This window comes from Nerophis lumbriciformis, linkage group LG06 (genome assembly GCF_033978685.3).
Source record: "Nerophis lumbriciformis linkage group LG06, RoL_Nlum_v2.1, whole genome shotgun sequence".
NCBI classification, from domain to species: Eukaryota; Metazoa; Chordata; class Actinopteri; order Syngnathiformes; family Syngnathidae; genus Nerophis; species Nerophis lumbriciformis.
This window is the reverse complement of record NC_084553.2, coordinates 4,450,951-4,470,389: the sequence shown is the minus strand read 5'-3', so window position 1 is coordinate 4,470,389 and position 19,439 is coordinate 4,450,951. Positions and strand designations below refer to the sequence as shown.

Genomic DNA, 19,439 nt, shown 5'->3' with positions numbered 1-19,439 from the left:
GCCCCTTTTTTGCCTCCTAATTTCCCCTTTAATGTGCCTCCTTTTGTTTGTCCCTTAATTTTCACCCCTTTTCTTTGCCCCTTAATGTGCCCCCCTTTCCCCCTAATGTCCCCCAATTAACCCCCTTTTCCCCTTTTATTTCCCCTTAATGTACCCCCTTTGTTTGTCCCTTAATTTACCCCCTTCCCCCCCTAATTTCCCCTTATCTCTGCCCCTTAATGTGCCCCCCTTTTTTGCCTCCTAATTTACCCCCCTTTTATTTTACCTTAGATTTCACCCCTTTTTAACCCCCTTTTCTTTTCCCCTTAATGTGCCCCTTTTTTGCCTCCTAATTTCCCCCTTAATGTGCCTCCTTTTGTTTTCCCCTTAATTACCCCCCCCTTTTCTTTGCCCCTTAATGTGCCCCCTTTCCCTCAATTACCCCCCTAATTAATCCCCTTTTCCCACTTTTATTTCCCCTTGATGTTCCCCCTTTTTTGTCTCTTAATTTACCCCCTCTCCCCCCTAAATTTCCCCTTATCTCTGCCCCTTAATCTGCCCCCTTTTTTTGCCTTCTAATTCCCCCACTTTTATTTTACCTTTGATTTCACCCCTTTTTAACCCCTTTTCTTTGTCCCTTAATGTGCCCCCTTTCCCCCCTAAAATTACCCCCCCCCCTTTTTATTTTGCTCCTTGATTTGCCCCCTTTTTTTTGTTCATTAATTTTCCTCCTTTTCTTTTCCCTTTAATGTGCCCGCTTTATTTTTTTTTGCCCCCCCCCCTATTTATCCCTTAATATACCCCTTTCCCCCCCCTCTATTTGCCCCCTAATTTCCCCCTTAATGTTCCCCCTTGACTAGCCTGGTCCCTCAAGCGTTCTTAGTCCTTAGTCCTTAGTCCTTAGTTCTTAGTTCTTAGTCCTTAGTCCTTAGTTCTTAGTTCTTAGTCCTTAGTTCTTAGTCCGTCTCACGTTTAGGTTTGGCATGAAAGTTTGACTCCGACTTTCTGACGCCACATCCAAGATGGCCGTCTGCGTGCCTGGCTGGCGTCCAATCACGTGTTAGAATGTTCATCCTTAACATTTTCTGTCATCAAACGCCATTTAAAAAAAGTCTATTTGTGTCGCCAAGACTTGTGCTCACAACTTCCTGCTCCTTGGTCACTACTTCTTGCTCCTTGGTCACTACTTCTTGCTCCTTGGTCACTACTTCCTGCTCCTTGGAAGCTGCGAGCGTTCTTGCTTTGTTCCAAAGTTGTTTGGCGACTAAAATGTAACAATAATTTATTTCTGTGCTGACCAACTTGTGAAGAATAAAAGTGGCGACTGTGTGAGAAAAAAAGTGTTGTGTTTCTATAAATACATGAGAATGTTAATGCTTTTATTTTGAAACACACTCAACTTCCGTGTGTGATCTGTCATGCTGAAGTCTCACACACGCAGTGTACGCACTTGTGTGTGTGTGTGTGTGAGACTTCAGCATGACAGATCACACACGGAAGTTGAGTGTGTTTCAAAATAAAAGCATTAACAATTAGTTTTCGCTCCGAATAAACAACCTGGTGGACTCAGTTGACTTTACGATCATGTTTTAGTGGGATATTAAAAAAATAAATAAAAAGTAAACATAAATATAGTTAAAGTGGAATTCCCACTACTTTCAGTACAAAATAAAATGTCTACATTGTATCTAGATCAGTGCTTTTCCAACTTTGCTCACCAAGTCGCACCTCAGAAGTGCCACCAAGATGACCGACATTAGAATACAGTAGCGCAGCAGGCCTAAGTAGTCATTAAAAACAAGGCAGAGGTTTTATTTAACTATATCTACACAGTTTGAACAGTAACACTGTGTTAGAATATGTCAGTGATTCTTTGGCGTACCACAGTAGACCGTTAGATTCATATGAGATCATGATTGGATTGCTTTAGGAACTGCTAATTGATTAACGTGGACCCCGACTTAAACAAGTTGAAAAACTTATTGGGGTGTTACCATTTAGTGGTCAATTGTACGGAATATGTACTGTACTGTGCAATCTACTAATAAAAGTTTCAATCAATCAATCCACTCTCTCTGTCTCTGCCTGCGCACAATTTGTTTTGTTTTTAACCCCTTCTTAACCCTGAACGTACATTGAAAATACACGCAACCCTAACTCAAAATGCCGGACATTTGAGGCATTTAAGAAACTCCGCCCGGACAGCCCCCGCAAAAGAAGAGATGTCTGGGGAAAAGAGGATGCATGGTCAGTCTAGAATATCTCCATGTTAAGAAACTCGGCTTCAGCTCCAGCATGATGTCTTGTTAGTAAACACAGACACGCCCCCCCCCGCCCCCTCCCCCCACACACACACACACACACACACACACACACACACACACACACACCGCCTCTTCTCTTGTCCCCGTTGTGACACAGGAAGAATCAGAAGGACGACACCGCAGCGCTCCAATAAAACACACTCAGATCTTCTGTTTCTGGCCGATACTACATAAAAAAATAACGTAAAATAACGCAGTAACGCATCATGTAGTAACGGTAACTGAGTTACTGAATATAAAAAAATAAGATTTAGTGGTAAACACACAGGAAAATATTAAATAATTAAAGTCAATAATAATAATATCCATCCATCCATCCATCCATCCATCTTCTTCCGCTTATCCGAGGTCGGGTCGCGGGGGCAGCAGCCTAAGCAGGGAAGCCCAGACTTCCCTCTCCCCAGCCACTTCGTCCAGCTCCTCCCGGGGGATCCCGAGGCGTTCCCAGGCCAGCCGGGAGAGATAGTCTTCCCAGCGTGTCCTGGGTCTTCCCCGTGGCCTCCTACCGGTCGGACGTGCCCGAAACACCTTCCTAGGGAGGCGTGCCCGAACCACCTCATCTGGCTCCTTTCAATGTGGAGGAGCAGCGGCTTTACTTTGAGCTCCCCCCGAATGACAGAGCTTCTCACCCTATCTCTAAGGGAGAGCCCCGCCACCCGGCGGAGGAAACTCATTTCGGCCGCTTGTACCCGTGATCTTGTCTTTTCGGTCATGACCCAAAGCTCATGACCATAGGTGAGGATGGGAACGTAGATCGACCGGTAAATCGAGAGCTTTGCCTTCCGGCTCAGCTCCTTCTTCACCACAACGGATCGATACAGCGTCCGCATTACTGAAGACGCCGCACCGATGCGCCTGTCGATCTCACGATCCACTCTTCCCCCACTCGTGAACAAGACTCCGAGGTACTTGAACTCCTCCACTTGGGGCAAGACCTCCTCCCCAACCCGGAGATGGCACTCCACCCTTTTCCGGGAGAGAACCATGGACTCGGACTTGGAGGTGCTGATTCCCATCCCAGACGCTTCACACTCGGCTGCGAACCGATCCAGTGAGAGCTGAAGATCTTGGCCGGAGGAAGCCATCAGGACCACATCATCTGCAAATAGCAGTGACCTAATCCTGCAGCCACCAAACCAGATCCCCTCAACGCCCTGACTGCGCCTAGAAATTCTGTCCATAAAGGTTATGAACAGAATCGGTGACAAAGGGCAGCCTTGGCGGAGTCCAACCCTCACTGGAAACGTGTCCGACTTACTGCCGGCAATGCGGACCAAGCTCTGACACTGATCATACAGGGAGCGGACTGCCACAATAAGACAGTCTGATACCCCATACTCTCTGAGCACTCCCCACAGGACTTCCCGGGGTACACGGTCGAATGCCTTCTCCAAGTCCACAAAGCACATGTAGACTGGTTGGGCAAACTCCCATGCACTCTCAAGGACCCTGCCGAGAGTATAGAGCTGGTCCACAGTTCCACGACCAGGACAAAAACCACACTGTTCCTCCTGAATCCGAGGTTGGACTATCCGGCGTAGCCTCCTCTCCAGTACACCTGAATAGACCTTACCGGGAAGGCTGAGGAGTGTGATCCCACGATAGTTGGAACACACCCTCCGGTTCCCCTTCTTAAAGAGAGGAACCACCACCTCGGTCTGCCAATCTAGAGGTACCGCCCCCGATGTCCACGCGATGTTGCAGAGTCTTGTCAACCAAGACAGCCCCACAACATCCAGAGCCTTAAGGAACTCCGGGCGGATCTCATCCACCCCCGGGGCCTTGCCACCGAGGAGCTTTTTAACTACCTCGGCAACCTCAGCCCCAGAAATAGGAGAGCCCACCACAGATTCCCCAGGCCCTGCTTCCTCATAGGAAGACGTGCTGGTAGGATTGAGGAGGTCTTCGAAGTATTCTCTCCACCGATCCACAACATCCGCAGTCGAGGTCAGCAGAGCACCATCCCCACCATACACGGTGTTGACACTGCACTGCTTCCCCTTCCTGAGGCGGCGGATGGTGGTCCAGAATTGCTTCGAAGCCGTCCGGAAGTCTTTTTCCATGGCCTCCCCGAACTCCTCCCATGTCCGAGTTTTTGCCTCCGCGACCGCTGAAGCCGCACACCGCTTGGCCTGTCGGTACCTGTCTGCTGCCTCAGGAGTCCCATGAGCCAAAAGAACCCGATAGGACTCCTTCTTCAGCCTGACGGCATCCCTCACCGCCGGCGTCCACCAGCGGGTTCTAGGATTACCGCCACGACAGGCACCAACTACCTTGCGGCCACAGCTCCAATCGGCCGCCTCGACAATAGAGGTACGGAACATCGTCCACTCGGACTCAATGTCCAGCACCTCCCTCGTGACATGTTCAAAGTTCTTCCGGAGGTGGGAATTGAAACTCTCTCTGACAGGAGACTCTGCCAGGCGTTCCCAGCAAACCCTCACGATGCGTTTGGGCCTGCCAGGTCTGTCTGGCATCCTCCCCCACCATCGCAGCCAACTCACCACCAGGTGGTGATCGGTAGAAAGCTCCGCCCCTCTCTTCACCCGAGTGTCCAAAACATGAGGCCGCAAATCCGATGACACAACTACAAAGTCGATCATGGAACTGCGGCCTAGGGTGTCCTGGTGCCAAGTGCACATATGGACACCCTTATGCTTGAACATGGTGTTTGTTATCGACAATCTGTGACGAGCACAAAAGTCCAATAACAGAACACCACTCGGGTTCAGATCCGGGCGGCCATTCTTCCCAATCACACCTCTCCAGGTTTCACTATCGCTGCCAACATGAGCGTTGAAGTCCCCCAGTAGAACGAGGGAATCACCCGGGGGAGCACTCTCCAGTACTCCCTCGAGTGAATCCAAAAAGGGTGGGTACTCTGAGCTGCCGTTTGGCGCGTAAACGCAAACAACAGTCAGGACCTGTCCCCCCACCCGAAGGCGGAGGGAAGCTACCCTCTCGTCCACCGGGTTGAACTCCAACGTGCAGGCTTTGAGCCGAGGGGCAACAAGAATTGCCACCCCAGCCCGTCGCCTCTCACTGCTGGCAACGCCAGAGTGGAAGAGAGTCCAGCCCCTCTCGAGAGAACTGGTTCCTCTCAAGAGAAGTGGTTCCAGAGCCTTTGCTGTGCGTCGAAGTGAGTCCGACTATATCTAGCCGGAACTTCTCCACCTCACGCACTAGCTCAGGCTCCTTCTCCCCCAGCGAAGTGACGTTCCACGTCCCAAGAGCCAGCTTCTGTAGCCGAGGATCGGACCGCCAAGTGCCCTGCCCTCGGCTTCCGCCCAGCTCACACTGCACCCGACCTCTATGGCCCCTGCTATGGGTGGTGAGCCCATTGGAGGGGGGACCCACGTTGCCTCTTCGGGCTGTGCCCGGCCGGGCCCCATGGGGACAGGCCCGGCCACCAGGCGCTCGCCATCGTGCCCCACCTCCGGGCCTGGCTCCAGAGGGGAGCCCCGGTGACCCGCGTCCGGGCTAGGGAAATCTGGGTCCTTGGTTTGTGTTCTTCATCGAGGTCTTCGAGCTGCTCTTTGTCTGATCCCTCACCTAGGACCTGTTTGTCTTGGGAGACCCTACCAGGGGGCATGGAAGCCCCCGGACAACATAGCTCCTAGGATCATTGGGACACGCAAACTCCTCTACCACGTTAAGGTGGCAGCTCAGAGAGGAGATAATAATAATAATAATAATAGATTTTACATGTAAAGTGCTTCTTTTTTTTTTTTACAAATAAAATCTATAATAATAATAATAATAGATTTTATTTGTAAAAAAAGAAGCACTTTTACATTGAGTAAACAACCTCAAAGTGCTACAGTGTATTAAAAAAAAAAGATAATATGTATGTATGAAATACTTGACTTGGTGAATTCTAGCTGTCAATATACTCCTCCCCTCTTGACCACGCCCCGCCCCACCCCTGACCACGCCCCCCTCCCCCCACCTCCCGAAATCGGAGGTCTCAAGGTTGGCAAGTATGATATTGACGCTTACATAGGTCTGGTGATAATGTTCCCCTTTAAAAAAGGCTTAAAAACCCTTCTTTTTAAAAAAGCCTATATATATATATATATATATATATATATATATATGCATACTAGTTCTAGCTATTAGGCTGCCCTAGTTTTTATTTTATTTTTTAATTATTTTTATTAATTCATTCAATACACTGTAGCACTTTGAGGTTGTTAGCTCGATGTGAAGTGCTTTTTACAAATAAAATCTATCATTATTATTTCCATGGAGGAGATTGTGCAATTCAAAAATGATATTATTATCATCATTATTATTATTATTGACATTGTGGGTTTTTTTTTTTTTGTATTAAACTTGACTTTTTCCGCTTTTGCTATTAGTTTGAAGGAGCCAACCGGAAACAGAATGGTATGTTATTTTGCTTGACAACCCCGCTAGTAAGGCAGCTTGAAATGCTCCTCATGCACGCGCGCTCCTCAGTGCGCACACGGACGAGGAGCGCGCTCATCTCCTCTTCCATCTTTTCTCCGCCTCTCCATCCTCCTCCACCTGCTCTCGGATACCTGAGCTCGCCTCACCTGGCGGGGACGCACCGACAGTCGCGAAGCCGAGCTCCGGGTGACGATGGCCGGCTGAGGGCTGCGCTTTCCTCGGGAGCCTGCAGGTGCGGGACGTGCGCGCTGGATGTACCGCCGGAGGACGAAGACGAGCTGGACTTTTGCTGGTCCTGTGGAGATGGACGCGGCCGGAAGGTTCTGCTAGAACCGAACAGGAGCATTTGGGTCGGAACCACAACCAGGAGAGGGAATAATGCGCAGAGGTAAGACCGGATTTCCGCTCGCAAATAAAGAGGTTGATGGAAGCCAACCTGCTTTTTGAAATGTTGCGTGCGTGTTCCGGTCCAGTCGTGCGTGTCGTGGACGAGCGTCCGTTCGGCTCGTGTTTTTTTGCGCTCCGGATGTTCATTTGGGTCGGAACCACAACCAGGAGAGGGAATAATGCGCAGAGGTAAGACCGGATTTCCACTCGCAAAAAAAAAAAGGTTGATGGAAGCCAACCTGCTTTTTGAAATGATCCACGAACTCATGTTGCGTGCGTGTTCCGGTCCAGTCGTGCGTGTCGTGGACGGGTTCTAAGTGCGCTCCGGACCCGCGTGCACGGAACCATGGGGGGGTCTTTGTCCTGGTCATACTGACCTACATGTCTTTTTCATTGTTGCACATTTTATTGTTATACGTCATATTTATGTCGTTTAAACATTTAAATTGACGTTCAAGTAAAATTAAAAAAATAATTATAAGAGTTAATAATCGATTTTTATTCGTCCCGTTTGAGCCACTCGTCAATGCATGGGTGGGCATGGTTCCATTATCGGACAGCGCGCCGGCGGACCGAAACGTGGTTCCATTATCGGACAGAGCGCAGCCGGGCTCCGAGCCTCGTCAGCGGCATGCTTCGCCGGGCTTCACCGGCGTTCGACCTGGATGCCTCCCACCTCACTCATTGTCTGCTTCTTGATTCATCTGATTGGAAAACATTGTCCCAAAATAGCATTTTTAAGATAAAACAGGTGACTTTCTACATTTCAATCATTAAAAAAATATAAATAAATGTATTAATGTAATCCTCACTGTACAACATGAACCTTGTTGTTTATTGGCTGACATGATGAGACACTGGTGGGGATCTTCATGCAGGTTGGTGGCGCTTATCACAGGCAGACATTGTCAGCAGCTGCATGCGCTTGGAATGTAGAACAGCGCAAACTCTTGCAAACATTCCATAGTGCCTTGTAGAACCTCACCGGATGTCCTGTCGCGTTGTAGAGGCGGTGTACAAAGTCGTAGAACGACGTGTAAGCGTGTACAATGTTGTAGAACACCGCCAAACGCTGTAGAACACAACAATGTCAAAGATTATGCTCTGCAATGTTGCCGAACAGTGTTGTAGAATAGTGTACAATGTTGTAGAACACAACAAACAATGTAAAACATTATGCTCTGCAATGTTGTCGAACAGTGTTGTAGAACGTTGTAGAAGAGTACACAATGTTGTAAAACAGTCAAAAATGCTGGAGTACAATGCCAAACGTAGAACGTTGTATAAGAGTGTACAATGTTGCCGAACAGTGTGAAGCACTGTTAAACATTAACAGTGTAAAACGTAGAACAATGCCAAACGTTGTCGAACAGTGTAAAATGTTGTAGAACGTTGTATAAGAGTGTACAATGTTGTAGAACACTGCGAAAGACTGTAGAACACAACAAACAATGTAAAACATTATGCTCTGCAATGTTGTCAAACAGTGTTGTAGAACGTTGTAGAAGAGTACACAATGTTGTAAAACAGTCAAAAATGCTGGAGTACAATGCCAAACGTAGAACGTTGTATAAGAGTGTACAATGTTGCCGAACAGCGTGAAGCACTGTTAAACATTAACAGTGTAAAACGTAGAACAATGCCAAACGTTGTCGAACAGTGTAAAATGTTGTAGAACGTTGTATAAGAGTGTACAATGTTGTAGAACACTGCGAAAGACTGTAGAACACAACAAACAATGTAAAACAGTATGCTCTGCAATGTTGTCAAACAGTGTTGTAGAATGTTGTAGATGCTGGAGCACAATGTCAAACGTTGTAAAATGTTGTAGAACGTTGTATAAGAGTGTACAATGTTGTCGAACACTGCAAAACGCTGTAGAACACAACAAACAATGTACAACATTATGCTCTGCAATGTTGTCAAACACTGTGAAATGTTGTAGAATGTTGTAGGAGAGTACACAATGTTGTAAAACAGTCAAAAATGTTGGAGTACAATGCCAAACATAGACCGTTGTAAAATGTTGTAGAACGTTGTATAAGAGTGTACAATGTTGTCGAACAGCGTGAAGCACTGTTAAACATTAACAGTGTAAAAGGTATAACAATGCCAAACGTTGTAGAACAGTGTAAAATGTTGTAGAACGTTGTATAAGAGTGTACAATGTTGTAGAACACTGTGAAACGCTGTAGAACACAACAAACAATGTACAACATTATGTTCTATAATGTCAAACAGTGTTGTAGAACGTTGTAGAAGAGTACACAATGTTGTAAAACAGTCAAAAATGTTGGAGTACAATGCCAAACGTTGTAGAACGTTGTAAAATGTTGTAGAACGTTGTATAAAAGTGTACAATGTTGTCGAACAGTGTGAAGCACTGTTAAACATTAACAAACAGTGTAAAACGTAGAACAATGCCAAACGTTGTAGAACAGTGTAAAATGTTGTAGAACGTTGTATAAGAGTGTACAATGTTGTAGAACACTGCAAAACGCTGTAGAACACAACAATGTACAACATTATGTTCTATAATGTTGTCAAACAGTGTTGTAGAATGTTGTAGAAGAGTACACAATGTTGTAAAACAGTCAAAAATGTTGGAGTACAATGCCAAACGTAGAACGTTGTATAAGAGTGTACAATGTTGTAGGACACTGCGGAACGCTGTGGAACACAACAAACAATGTAAAACATTATGCTCTGCAATGTTGTCAGACAGTGTTGTAGAACGTTGTATAAGACTGCACAATGTTGTCGAACAGTGTGAAGCACTGTTAAACATTAACAAACAGTGTAAAACGTAGAACAATGACAAATGTTGTAGAACAGTGCAAAATGTTGTAGAACGTTGTATTAGAGTGTACAATGTTGTAGAACACTGCAAAACGCTGTAGAACACAACAAACAATGTACAACATGAACATAATGTTGTCAGTGTTGTAGAATGTTGTAGAAGAGTACACAATGTTGTAAAACAGTCAAAAATGTTGGAGTACAATGCCAAACGTAGAACATTGTAAAATGTTGTAGAACGTTGTATAAGAGTGTACAATGTTGTCGAACAGCGTGAAGCACTGTTAAACATTAACAAACAGTGTAAAACGTAGGACAATGTAAAACGTTGTAGAACAGTGTAAAATGTTGTAGGATGTTCTAGAACAGTGTAAAATGTTGTAAAAAATCTTACAACAATGTAAAATGCTGTAGAGTGTGCTAAAAAAAAAGTGTACAATTTTGTAAAACGTAGGACAATGTAAAACATTGTAGAACGTTGTATGTTCTAAAACAATGTAAAATGTTGTAAGACGTAGAACAGTGTGAAACCTACAGTGGTGTAACATGTTATAGAACAATGAAAAACATTGTAGGACAGTGTAAACTGTTGCAAAATATAGTGCAACGTTGTAGCAGATTATAAGACGGCGTATAACGTTATCAAAATGTTGTAGAACAGTGTCAAATGTAAAACAATGTAAAACAGTTTAAAATGTTGTAAAACGTAGCACAATGTAAAACGTTATAGAACAGTTTGAAATGTTGTAAAATGTAAAACGTAGAACGGTGTACAAGGTTGTTGAACAATTAAGAACATTTAAGAACAGTATCAAATGTTATACAACAGTGTTGTAGAACGATGTAAAATATAGAACATTGTAAAATGTTATAGGACAGTGTAAAATGTTGTAAAATGTAGGACATTGTAAAACATAGCATGATGTAAAATGTTGTAGGATAGTGTACAATTTTGTAGAACAATGTAAAATATAGAACATTGTAAAACGTTATAGGACAGTGTAAAATGTTGTAAAACGTAGGACAATGTAAAACATAGCACAGTGTTAAACATTGTAGGACAGTGTACAATGTTGTAAAACGTAGGACAATGTAAAACATAGCACAGTGTAAAACATTGTAGGACAGTGTACAATGTTGTAGCACATTCTAAAACAGTGTCAAATGTTGTAGAACTTAGTTCGTTGTAAAATGTAGAACATTGTAAAACGTTGTAAATTAATAATAATAATAATAATGGATTAGATATCACGCTTTTCTATTATTAGATACTCAAAGCGCTCACAGAGAAGTGGGAACCCATCATTCATTCACACCTGGTGGTGGTGGTAAGCAACATTTGTAGCCACAGCTGCCCTGGGGTAGACTGACGGAAGCGAGGCTGCCAGTTTGCACCTCCGACCACCACCTATCTATCACTCATTCATCATTCTGCATACACACAACTTGTATGTACACTAGTACAATAAGTACAATAAGTGTGGGGCACAACATCACAGTTTCTTTGGTAGAATAAGCAGCTGTGTTTGCTGACTCAGCATTTCTATTTTCCACTCAAACACTCCTGTTCACTACTCGCTAATGTTAGCATGGTTTGCTAACTCACTACCAGCTATTTTTGCTTTGTTTTCTAAAACACCGCTAGCTATTTTTGCATTGTTTTCTACATCACTACTTGCTATTTTTGCTTTGTTTTCTACATCACTACCAGCTATTTTTGCTTTGTTTTCTACATCACTACCAGCTATTTTTGCTTTGTTTTCTAAAACACCACTAGGTATTTTTGCATTGTTTTCTACATCAGTACTTGCTATTTTTGCATTGTTTTCTACATCACTACTTGCTATTTTTGCATTGTTTTCTACATCACTACCAGCTATTTTTGCATTGTTTTCTACATCACTACTAGCTATTTTTGCATTGTTTTCTACATCACTACTTGCTATTTTTGCATTGTTTTCTACATCACTACCAGCTATTTTTGCATGGTTTTCTAAATCACTACTAGCTATTTTTGTATTGCTTTCTACATCACTACTTGCTATTTTTGCATGGTTTTCTAAATCACTACCAGCTTTTTTTGTATTGCTTTCTACATCACTACTTGCTATTTTTGCAATGTTTTCTAAAACACTACCAGCTTTTTTTGCATTGTTTTCTACCTCACTACTTGCTATTTTTGCATTGTTTTCTACATCACTACTTGCTATTTTTGCATTGTTTTCTACATCACTACTGGCTATTTTTGTATTGTTTTCTACATCACTACTTGCTATTTTTGCATTGTTTTCTACATCACTACCAGCTATTTTTGCTTTGTTTTCTACATCACTACCAGCTATTTTTGCATGGTTTTCTAAATCACTACTAGCTATTTTTGCATTGTTTTCTACATCACTACTTGCTATTTTTGCATTGTTTTCTACATCACTACTTGCGATTTTTGCATTGTTTTCTACATCACTACCAGCTATTTTTGTATTGTTTTCTACATCACTACTTGCTATTTTTGCATTGTTTTCTACATCACTACCGGCTATTTTTGCATTGTTTTCTACATCACTACCAGCTATTTTTGCTTTGTTTTCTACATCACTACCAGCTATTTTTGCATTGTTTTCTACATCACTACTTGCTATTTTTGCATTGTTTTCTACATCACTACTTGCTATTTTTGCTTTGTTTTCTACATCACTACCAGCTATTTTTGCTTTGTTTTCTAAAACACCACTAGGTATTTTTGCATTGTTTTCTACATCACTACTTGCTATTTTTGCATTGTTTTCTACATCACTACTTGCTATTTTTGCATTGTTTTCTACATCACTACCAGCTATTTTTGCATTGTTTTCTACATCACTACTAGCTATTTTTGCATTATTTTCTACATCGCTACTTGCTATTTTTGCATTGTTTTCTACATCACTACTTGCTATTTTTGCATTGTTTTCTACATCACTACCAGCTATTTTTGTATTGTTTTCTACATCACTACTTGCTATTTTTGCATTGTTTTTTACATCACTACTTGCTATTTTTGCAATGTTTTCTACATCACTACTGGCTATTTTTGCATTGTTTTCTACATCACTACTTGCTATTTTTGCATTGTTTTCTACATCACTACCAGCTATTTTTGCATTGTTTTCTACATCACTACCAGCTATTTTTGCATGGTTTTCTAAATCACTACTAGCTATTTTTGTATTGCTTTCTACATCACTACTTGCTATTTTTGCATGGTTTTCTAAATCACTACCAGCTTTTTTTGTATTGCTTTCTACATCACTACTTGCTATTTTTGCAATGTTTTCTAAAACACTACCAGCTTTTTTTGCATTGTTTTCTACCTCACTACTTGCTATTTTTGCATTGTTTTCTACATCACTACTTGCTATTTTTGCATTGTTTTCTACATCACTACTGGCTATTTTTGTATTGTTTTCTACATCACTACTTGCTATTTTTGCATTGTTTTCTACATCACTACCAGCTATTTTTGCTTTGTTTTCTACATCACTACCAGCTATTTTTGCATGGTTTTCTAAATCACTACTAGCTATTTTTGCATTGTTTTCTACATCACTACTTGCTATTTTTGCATTGTTTTCTACATCACTACTTGCGATTTTTGCATTGTTTTCTACATCACTACCAGCTATTTTTGTATTGTTTTCTACATCACTACTTGCTATTTTTGCATTGTTTTCTACATCACTACCGGCTATTTTTGCATTGTTTTCTACATCACTACCAGCTATTTTTGCTTTGTTTTCTACATCACTACCAGCTATTTTTGCATTGTTTTCTACATCACTACTTGCTATTTTTGCATTGTTTTCTACATCACTACTTGCTATTTTTGCTTTGTTTTCTACATCACTACCAGCTATTTTTGCTTTGTTTTCTAAAACACCACTAGGTATTTTTGCATTGTTTTCTACATCACTACTTGCTATTTTTGCATTGTTTTCTACATCACTACTTGCTATTTTTGCATTGTTTTCTACATCACTACCAGCTATTTTTGCATTGTTTTCTACATCACTACTAGCTATTTTTGCATTATTTTCTACATCGCTACTTGCTATTTTTGCATTGTTTTCTACATCACTACTTGCTATTTTTGCATTGTTTTCTACATCACTACCAGCTATTTTTGTATTGTTTTCTACATCACTACTTGCTATTTTTGCATTGTTTTTTACATCACTACTTGCTATTTTTGCAATGTTTTCTACATCACTACTGGCTATTTTTGCATTGTTTTCTACATCACTACTTGCTATTTTTGCATTGTTTTCTACATCACTACCAGCTATTTTTGCATGGTTTTCTAAATCACTACTAGCTATTTTTGTATTGCTTTCTACATCACTACTTGCTATTTTTGCAATGTTTTCTAAAACACTACCAGCCTTTTTTGCATTGTTTTCTACCTCACTACTTGCTATTTTTGCATTGTTTTCTACATCACTACTTGCTATTTTTGCATTGTTTTCTACATCACTACTGGCTATTTTTGTATTGTTTTCTACATCACTACTTGCTATTTTTGCATTGTTTTCTACATCACTACTTGCTATTTTTGCATTGTTTTCTACATCACTACAGGCTATTTTTGCATTGTTTTCTACATCACTACCGGCTATTTTTGCATTGTTTATACATCACTACTTACTATTTTTGCATTGTTTTCTACATCACTACCAGCTATTTTTGCATTGTTTTCTACATCACTACTTGCTATTTTTGCATTGTTTTCGACATCACTACTTGCTATTTTTGCATTGTTTTCTACATCACTACCAGCTATTTTTGCTTTGTTTTCTACATCACTACCAGCTATTTTTGCATGGTTTTCTACATCACTACTTGCTATTTTTGCATTGTGTTTTACATCACTACCAGCTATTTTTGCATGGTTTTCTGCATCACTACTAGCTATTTTTGCTTTCTTTTCTACATCACTACCAGCTATTTTTGCTTTGTTTTCTACATCACTACCAGCTATTTTTGCATGGTTTTCTAAGTCACTACTAGCTATTTTTGCATTGTTTTCTACATCACTACTTGCTATTTTTGCATTGTTTTCTACATCACTACCAGCTATTTTTGCTTTGTTTTCTACATCACTACCAGCTATTTTTGCATGGTTTTCTAAATCACTACTAGCTATTTTTGCATTGTTTTCTACATCACTACTTGCTATTTTTGCATTGTTTTCTACATCACTACTTGCTATTTTTGCATTGTTTTCTACATCACTACCAGCTATTTTTGTATTGTTTTCTACATCACTACTTGCTATTTTTGCATTGTTTTCTACATCACTACTGGCTATTTTTGCATTGTTTTCTACATCACTACCAGCTATTTTTGTATTGTTTTCTACATCACTACTTGCTATTTTTGCATTGTTTTCTACATCACTACCAGCTATTTTTGTATTGTTTTCTACATCACTACTTGCTATTTTTGCATTGTTTTCTACATCACTACTGGCTATTTTTGCATTGTTTTCTACATCACTACCAGCTATTTTTGTATTGTTTTCTACATCACTACTTGCTATTTTTGCATTGTTTTCTACATCACTACTTGCTATTTTTGCATTGTTTTCTACATCACTACTGGCTATGTTTGCATTGTTTTCTACATCACTACTGGCTATTTTTGCATTGTTTTCTACATCACTACTTGCTATTTTTGCATTGTTTTCTACATCACTACTTGCTATTTTTGCATTGTTTTCTACATCACTACTGGCTATGTTTGCATTGTTTTCTACATCACTACTGGCTATTTTTGCATTGTTTTCTACATCACTACCAGCTATTTTTGCATTGTTTTCTACATCACTACTGGCTATTTTTGCATTGTTTTCTACATCACTACTTGCTATTTTTGCATTGTTTTCTACATCACTACTTGCTATTTTTGCATTGTTTTCTACATCGCTACTTGCTATTTTTGCATTGTTTTCTACATCACTACCGGCCATTTTTGCATTGTTTTCTACATCACTACTTGCTATTTTTGCATTGTTTTTTACATCACTACTTGCTATTTTTGCAATGTTTTCTACATCACTACCAGCTATTTTTGCATTATTTTCTACATCACTACTTGCTATTTTTGCATTGTTTTCTACATCACTACTGGCTATTTTTGCATTGTTTTCTACATCACTACCGGCTATTTTTGCATTGTTTTCTACATCACTACTTACTATTTTTGCATTGTTTTCTACATCACTACCAGCTATTTTTGCATTGTTTTCTACATCACTACTGGCTATTTTTGCATTGTTTTCTACATCACTACTGGCTATTTTTGCATTGTTTTCTACATCACTACTGGCTATTTTTGCATTGTTTTCTACATCACTACCAGCTATTTTTGTATTGTTTTCTACATCACTACTTGCTATTTTTGCATTGTTTTCTACATCACTACTTGCTATTTTTGCATTGTTTTCTACATCACTACTGGCTATGTTTGCATTGTTTTCTACATCACTACTGGCTATTTTTGCATTGTTTTCTACATCACTACTTGCTATTTTTGCATTGTTTTCTACATCACTACTTGCTATTTTTGCATTGTTTTCTACATCACTACTGGCTATGTTTGCATTGTTTTCTACATCACTACTGGCTATTTTTGCATTGTTTTCTACATCACTACCAGCTATTTTTGCATTGTTTTCTACATCACTACTGGCTATTTTTGCATTGTTTTCTACATCACTACTTGCTATTTTTGCATTGTTTTCTACATCACTACTTGCTATTTTTGCATTGTTTTCTACATCGCTACTTGCTATTTTTGCATTGTTTTCTACATCACTACCGGCCATTTTTGCATTGTTTTCTACATCACTACTTGCTATTTTTGCATTGTTTTTTACATCACTACTTGCTATTTTTGCAATGTTTTCTACATCACTACCAGCTATTTTTGCATTATTTTCTACATCACTACTTGCTATTTTTGCATTGTTTTCTACATCACTACTGGCTATTTTTGCATTGTTTTCTACATCACTACCGGCTATTTTTGCATTGTTTTCTACATCACTACTTACTATTTTTGCATTGTTTTCTACATCACTACCAGCTATTTTTGCATTGTTTTCTACATCACTACTGGCTATTTTTGCATTGTTTTCTACATCACTACTGGCTATTTTTGCATTGTTTTCTACATCACTACTGGCTATTTTTGTATTGTTTTCTAGATCACTACCAGCTATTTTTGCATTGTTTTTTACATCACTACCTGCTATTTTTGCATTGTTTTCTACATCACTACCAGCTATTTTTGCATTGTTTTCTACAAAACTACTTGCTATTTTTGCATTGTTTTCTACATCACTACCAGCTATTTTTGCATTGTTTTCTACATCACTACCAGCTATTTTTGCATTGTTTTCTACATCACTACCAGCTATTTTTGCATTGTTTTCTACATCACAAGCTATTGTTAGCATTGTTTGCTTCTAACGCTTGCATTCATTGCTAGCACACAAGAGTTTTTTGTAGGACAACACTTCATATTTGTTCACATCATCACATTTACTGTATATTGTTTACATGTCAGTAGTGATGACATCATCACATTTACTGTATATTGTTTACATGTCAGTAGTGATGACATCATCACATTTACTGTATATTGTTTACATGTCAGTAGTGATGACATCATCACATTTACTGTATATTGTTTACATGTCAGTAGTGATGACATCATCACATTCACTGTATATTGTTTGCATGTCAGTAGTGATGACATCATCACATTTACTGTATATTGTTTACATGTCAGTAGTGATGACATCATCACATTTACTGTATATTGTTTACATGTCAGTAGTGATGACATCATCACATTTACTGTATATTGTTTACATGTCATAGTGATGACATCATCACATTTACTGTATATTGTTTACATGTCAGTAGTGATGACATCATCACATTCACTGTATATTGTTTACATGTCAGTAGTGATGACATCATCACATTTACTGTATATTGTTTACATGTCAGTAGTGATGACATTTACTGTATAGTTTACATGTCACTAGTGATGTCACCACATTTACTGTATATTGTTTACATGTCAGTAGTGATGACATAATCACATTTACTGTATATAGTTTACATGTCAGTAGTGATGATATCATCACATTTACTGTATATTTTTTACATGTCAGTAGTGATGACATCATCACATTTACTGTATATAGTTTACATGTCAGTAGTGATGACATCATCACATTTACCGTATATTGTTTACATGTCAGTAGTGATGACATCATCACATTTACTGTATATTGTTTACATGTCAGTAGTGATGACATCATCACATTCACTGTATATTGTTTACATTTCAGTAGTGATGACATCATCACATTTACTGTATATTGTTTACATGTCAGTAGTGATGACATCATCACATTCACTGTATATTGTTTACATTTCAGTAGTGATGACATCATCACATTTACTGTATATTGTTTACATGTCAGTAGTGATGACATCATCACATTTACTGTATGTTGTTTACATGTCAGTCGTGATGACATTTACTGTATAGTTTACATGTCAGTAGTGATGTCATCACATTTACTGTATATTGTTTACATGTCAGTAGTGATGACATCATCACATTTACTGTATATAGTTTACATGGCAGTAGTGATGATATCATCACATTTACTGTATATTGTTTACATGTCAGTAGTGATGACATCATCACATTTACTGTATATTGTTTACATGTCAGTAGTGATGACATCATCACATTTACTGTATATTGTTTACATGGCAGTAGTGATGACATCACCACATTTACTGTATATTGTTTAAATGGCAGTAGTGATGATATTATCACATTTACTGTATATAGTTTACATGGCAGTAGTGATGACATCATCACATTTACTGTATATTGTTTACATGTCAGTAGTGATGACATCATCACATTTACTGTATATTGTTTACATGCCAGTAGTGATGACATCATCACATTTACTGTATATTGTTTACATGTCAGTAGTGATGTCATCACATTTACTGTATATTGTTGACATGTCAGTAGTGATGACGTCATCACATTTACTGTATATTGTTTGCATGTCAGTAGTGATGACATCATCACATTTACTGTATATAGTTTACATGTCAGTAGTGATGATATCATCACATTTACTGTATATTGTTTACATGTCAGTAGTGATGACATCATCACATTTACTGTATATTGTTTACATGTCAGTAGTGATGACATCATCAAATTTACTTTATATTGTTTACATGCCAGTAGTGATGACATCATCACATTTACTGTATATTGTTTACATGTCAGTAGTGATGACATCATCACATTTACTGTATATTATTTTCATGCCAGTAGTGATGACATCATCATATTTACTGTATATTGTTTACATGCCAGTAGTGATGACATCATCACATTTACTGTATATTGTTTACATGCCAGTAGTGATGACATCATCACATTCACTGT

General features: G+C 39.7%; 1 protein-coding gene across 2 annotated transcripts in view; it reads left to right on the top strand.

Annotated features, from left to right (window-relative positions):
* Positions 1–6,776: 6,776 nt before the first annotated feature.
* The window catches only part of neto2a (neuropilin (NRP) and tolloid (TLL)-like 2a), a 51,676-nt gene continuing 39,013 nt past the window's right edge, over positions 6,777–19,439 (top strand). The window contains exon 1 of one of the 2 annotated variants that reach the window (XM_061963657.1): positions 6,777–7,104. In XM_061963657.1, the coding sequence (XP_061819641.1) occupies positions 7,095–7,104 (10 nt within the window). In that variant the 5' untranslated portion in view covers positions 6,777–7,094. Of the gene's footprint in view, positions 7,105–7,253; positions 7,293–19,439 lie in introns of those variants that run through there. The other variant, XM_061963658.1, reaches the window with a different exon arrangement.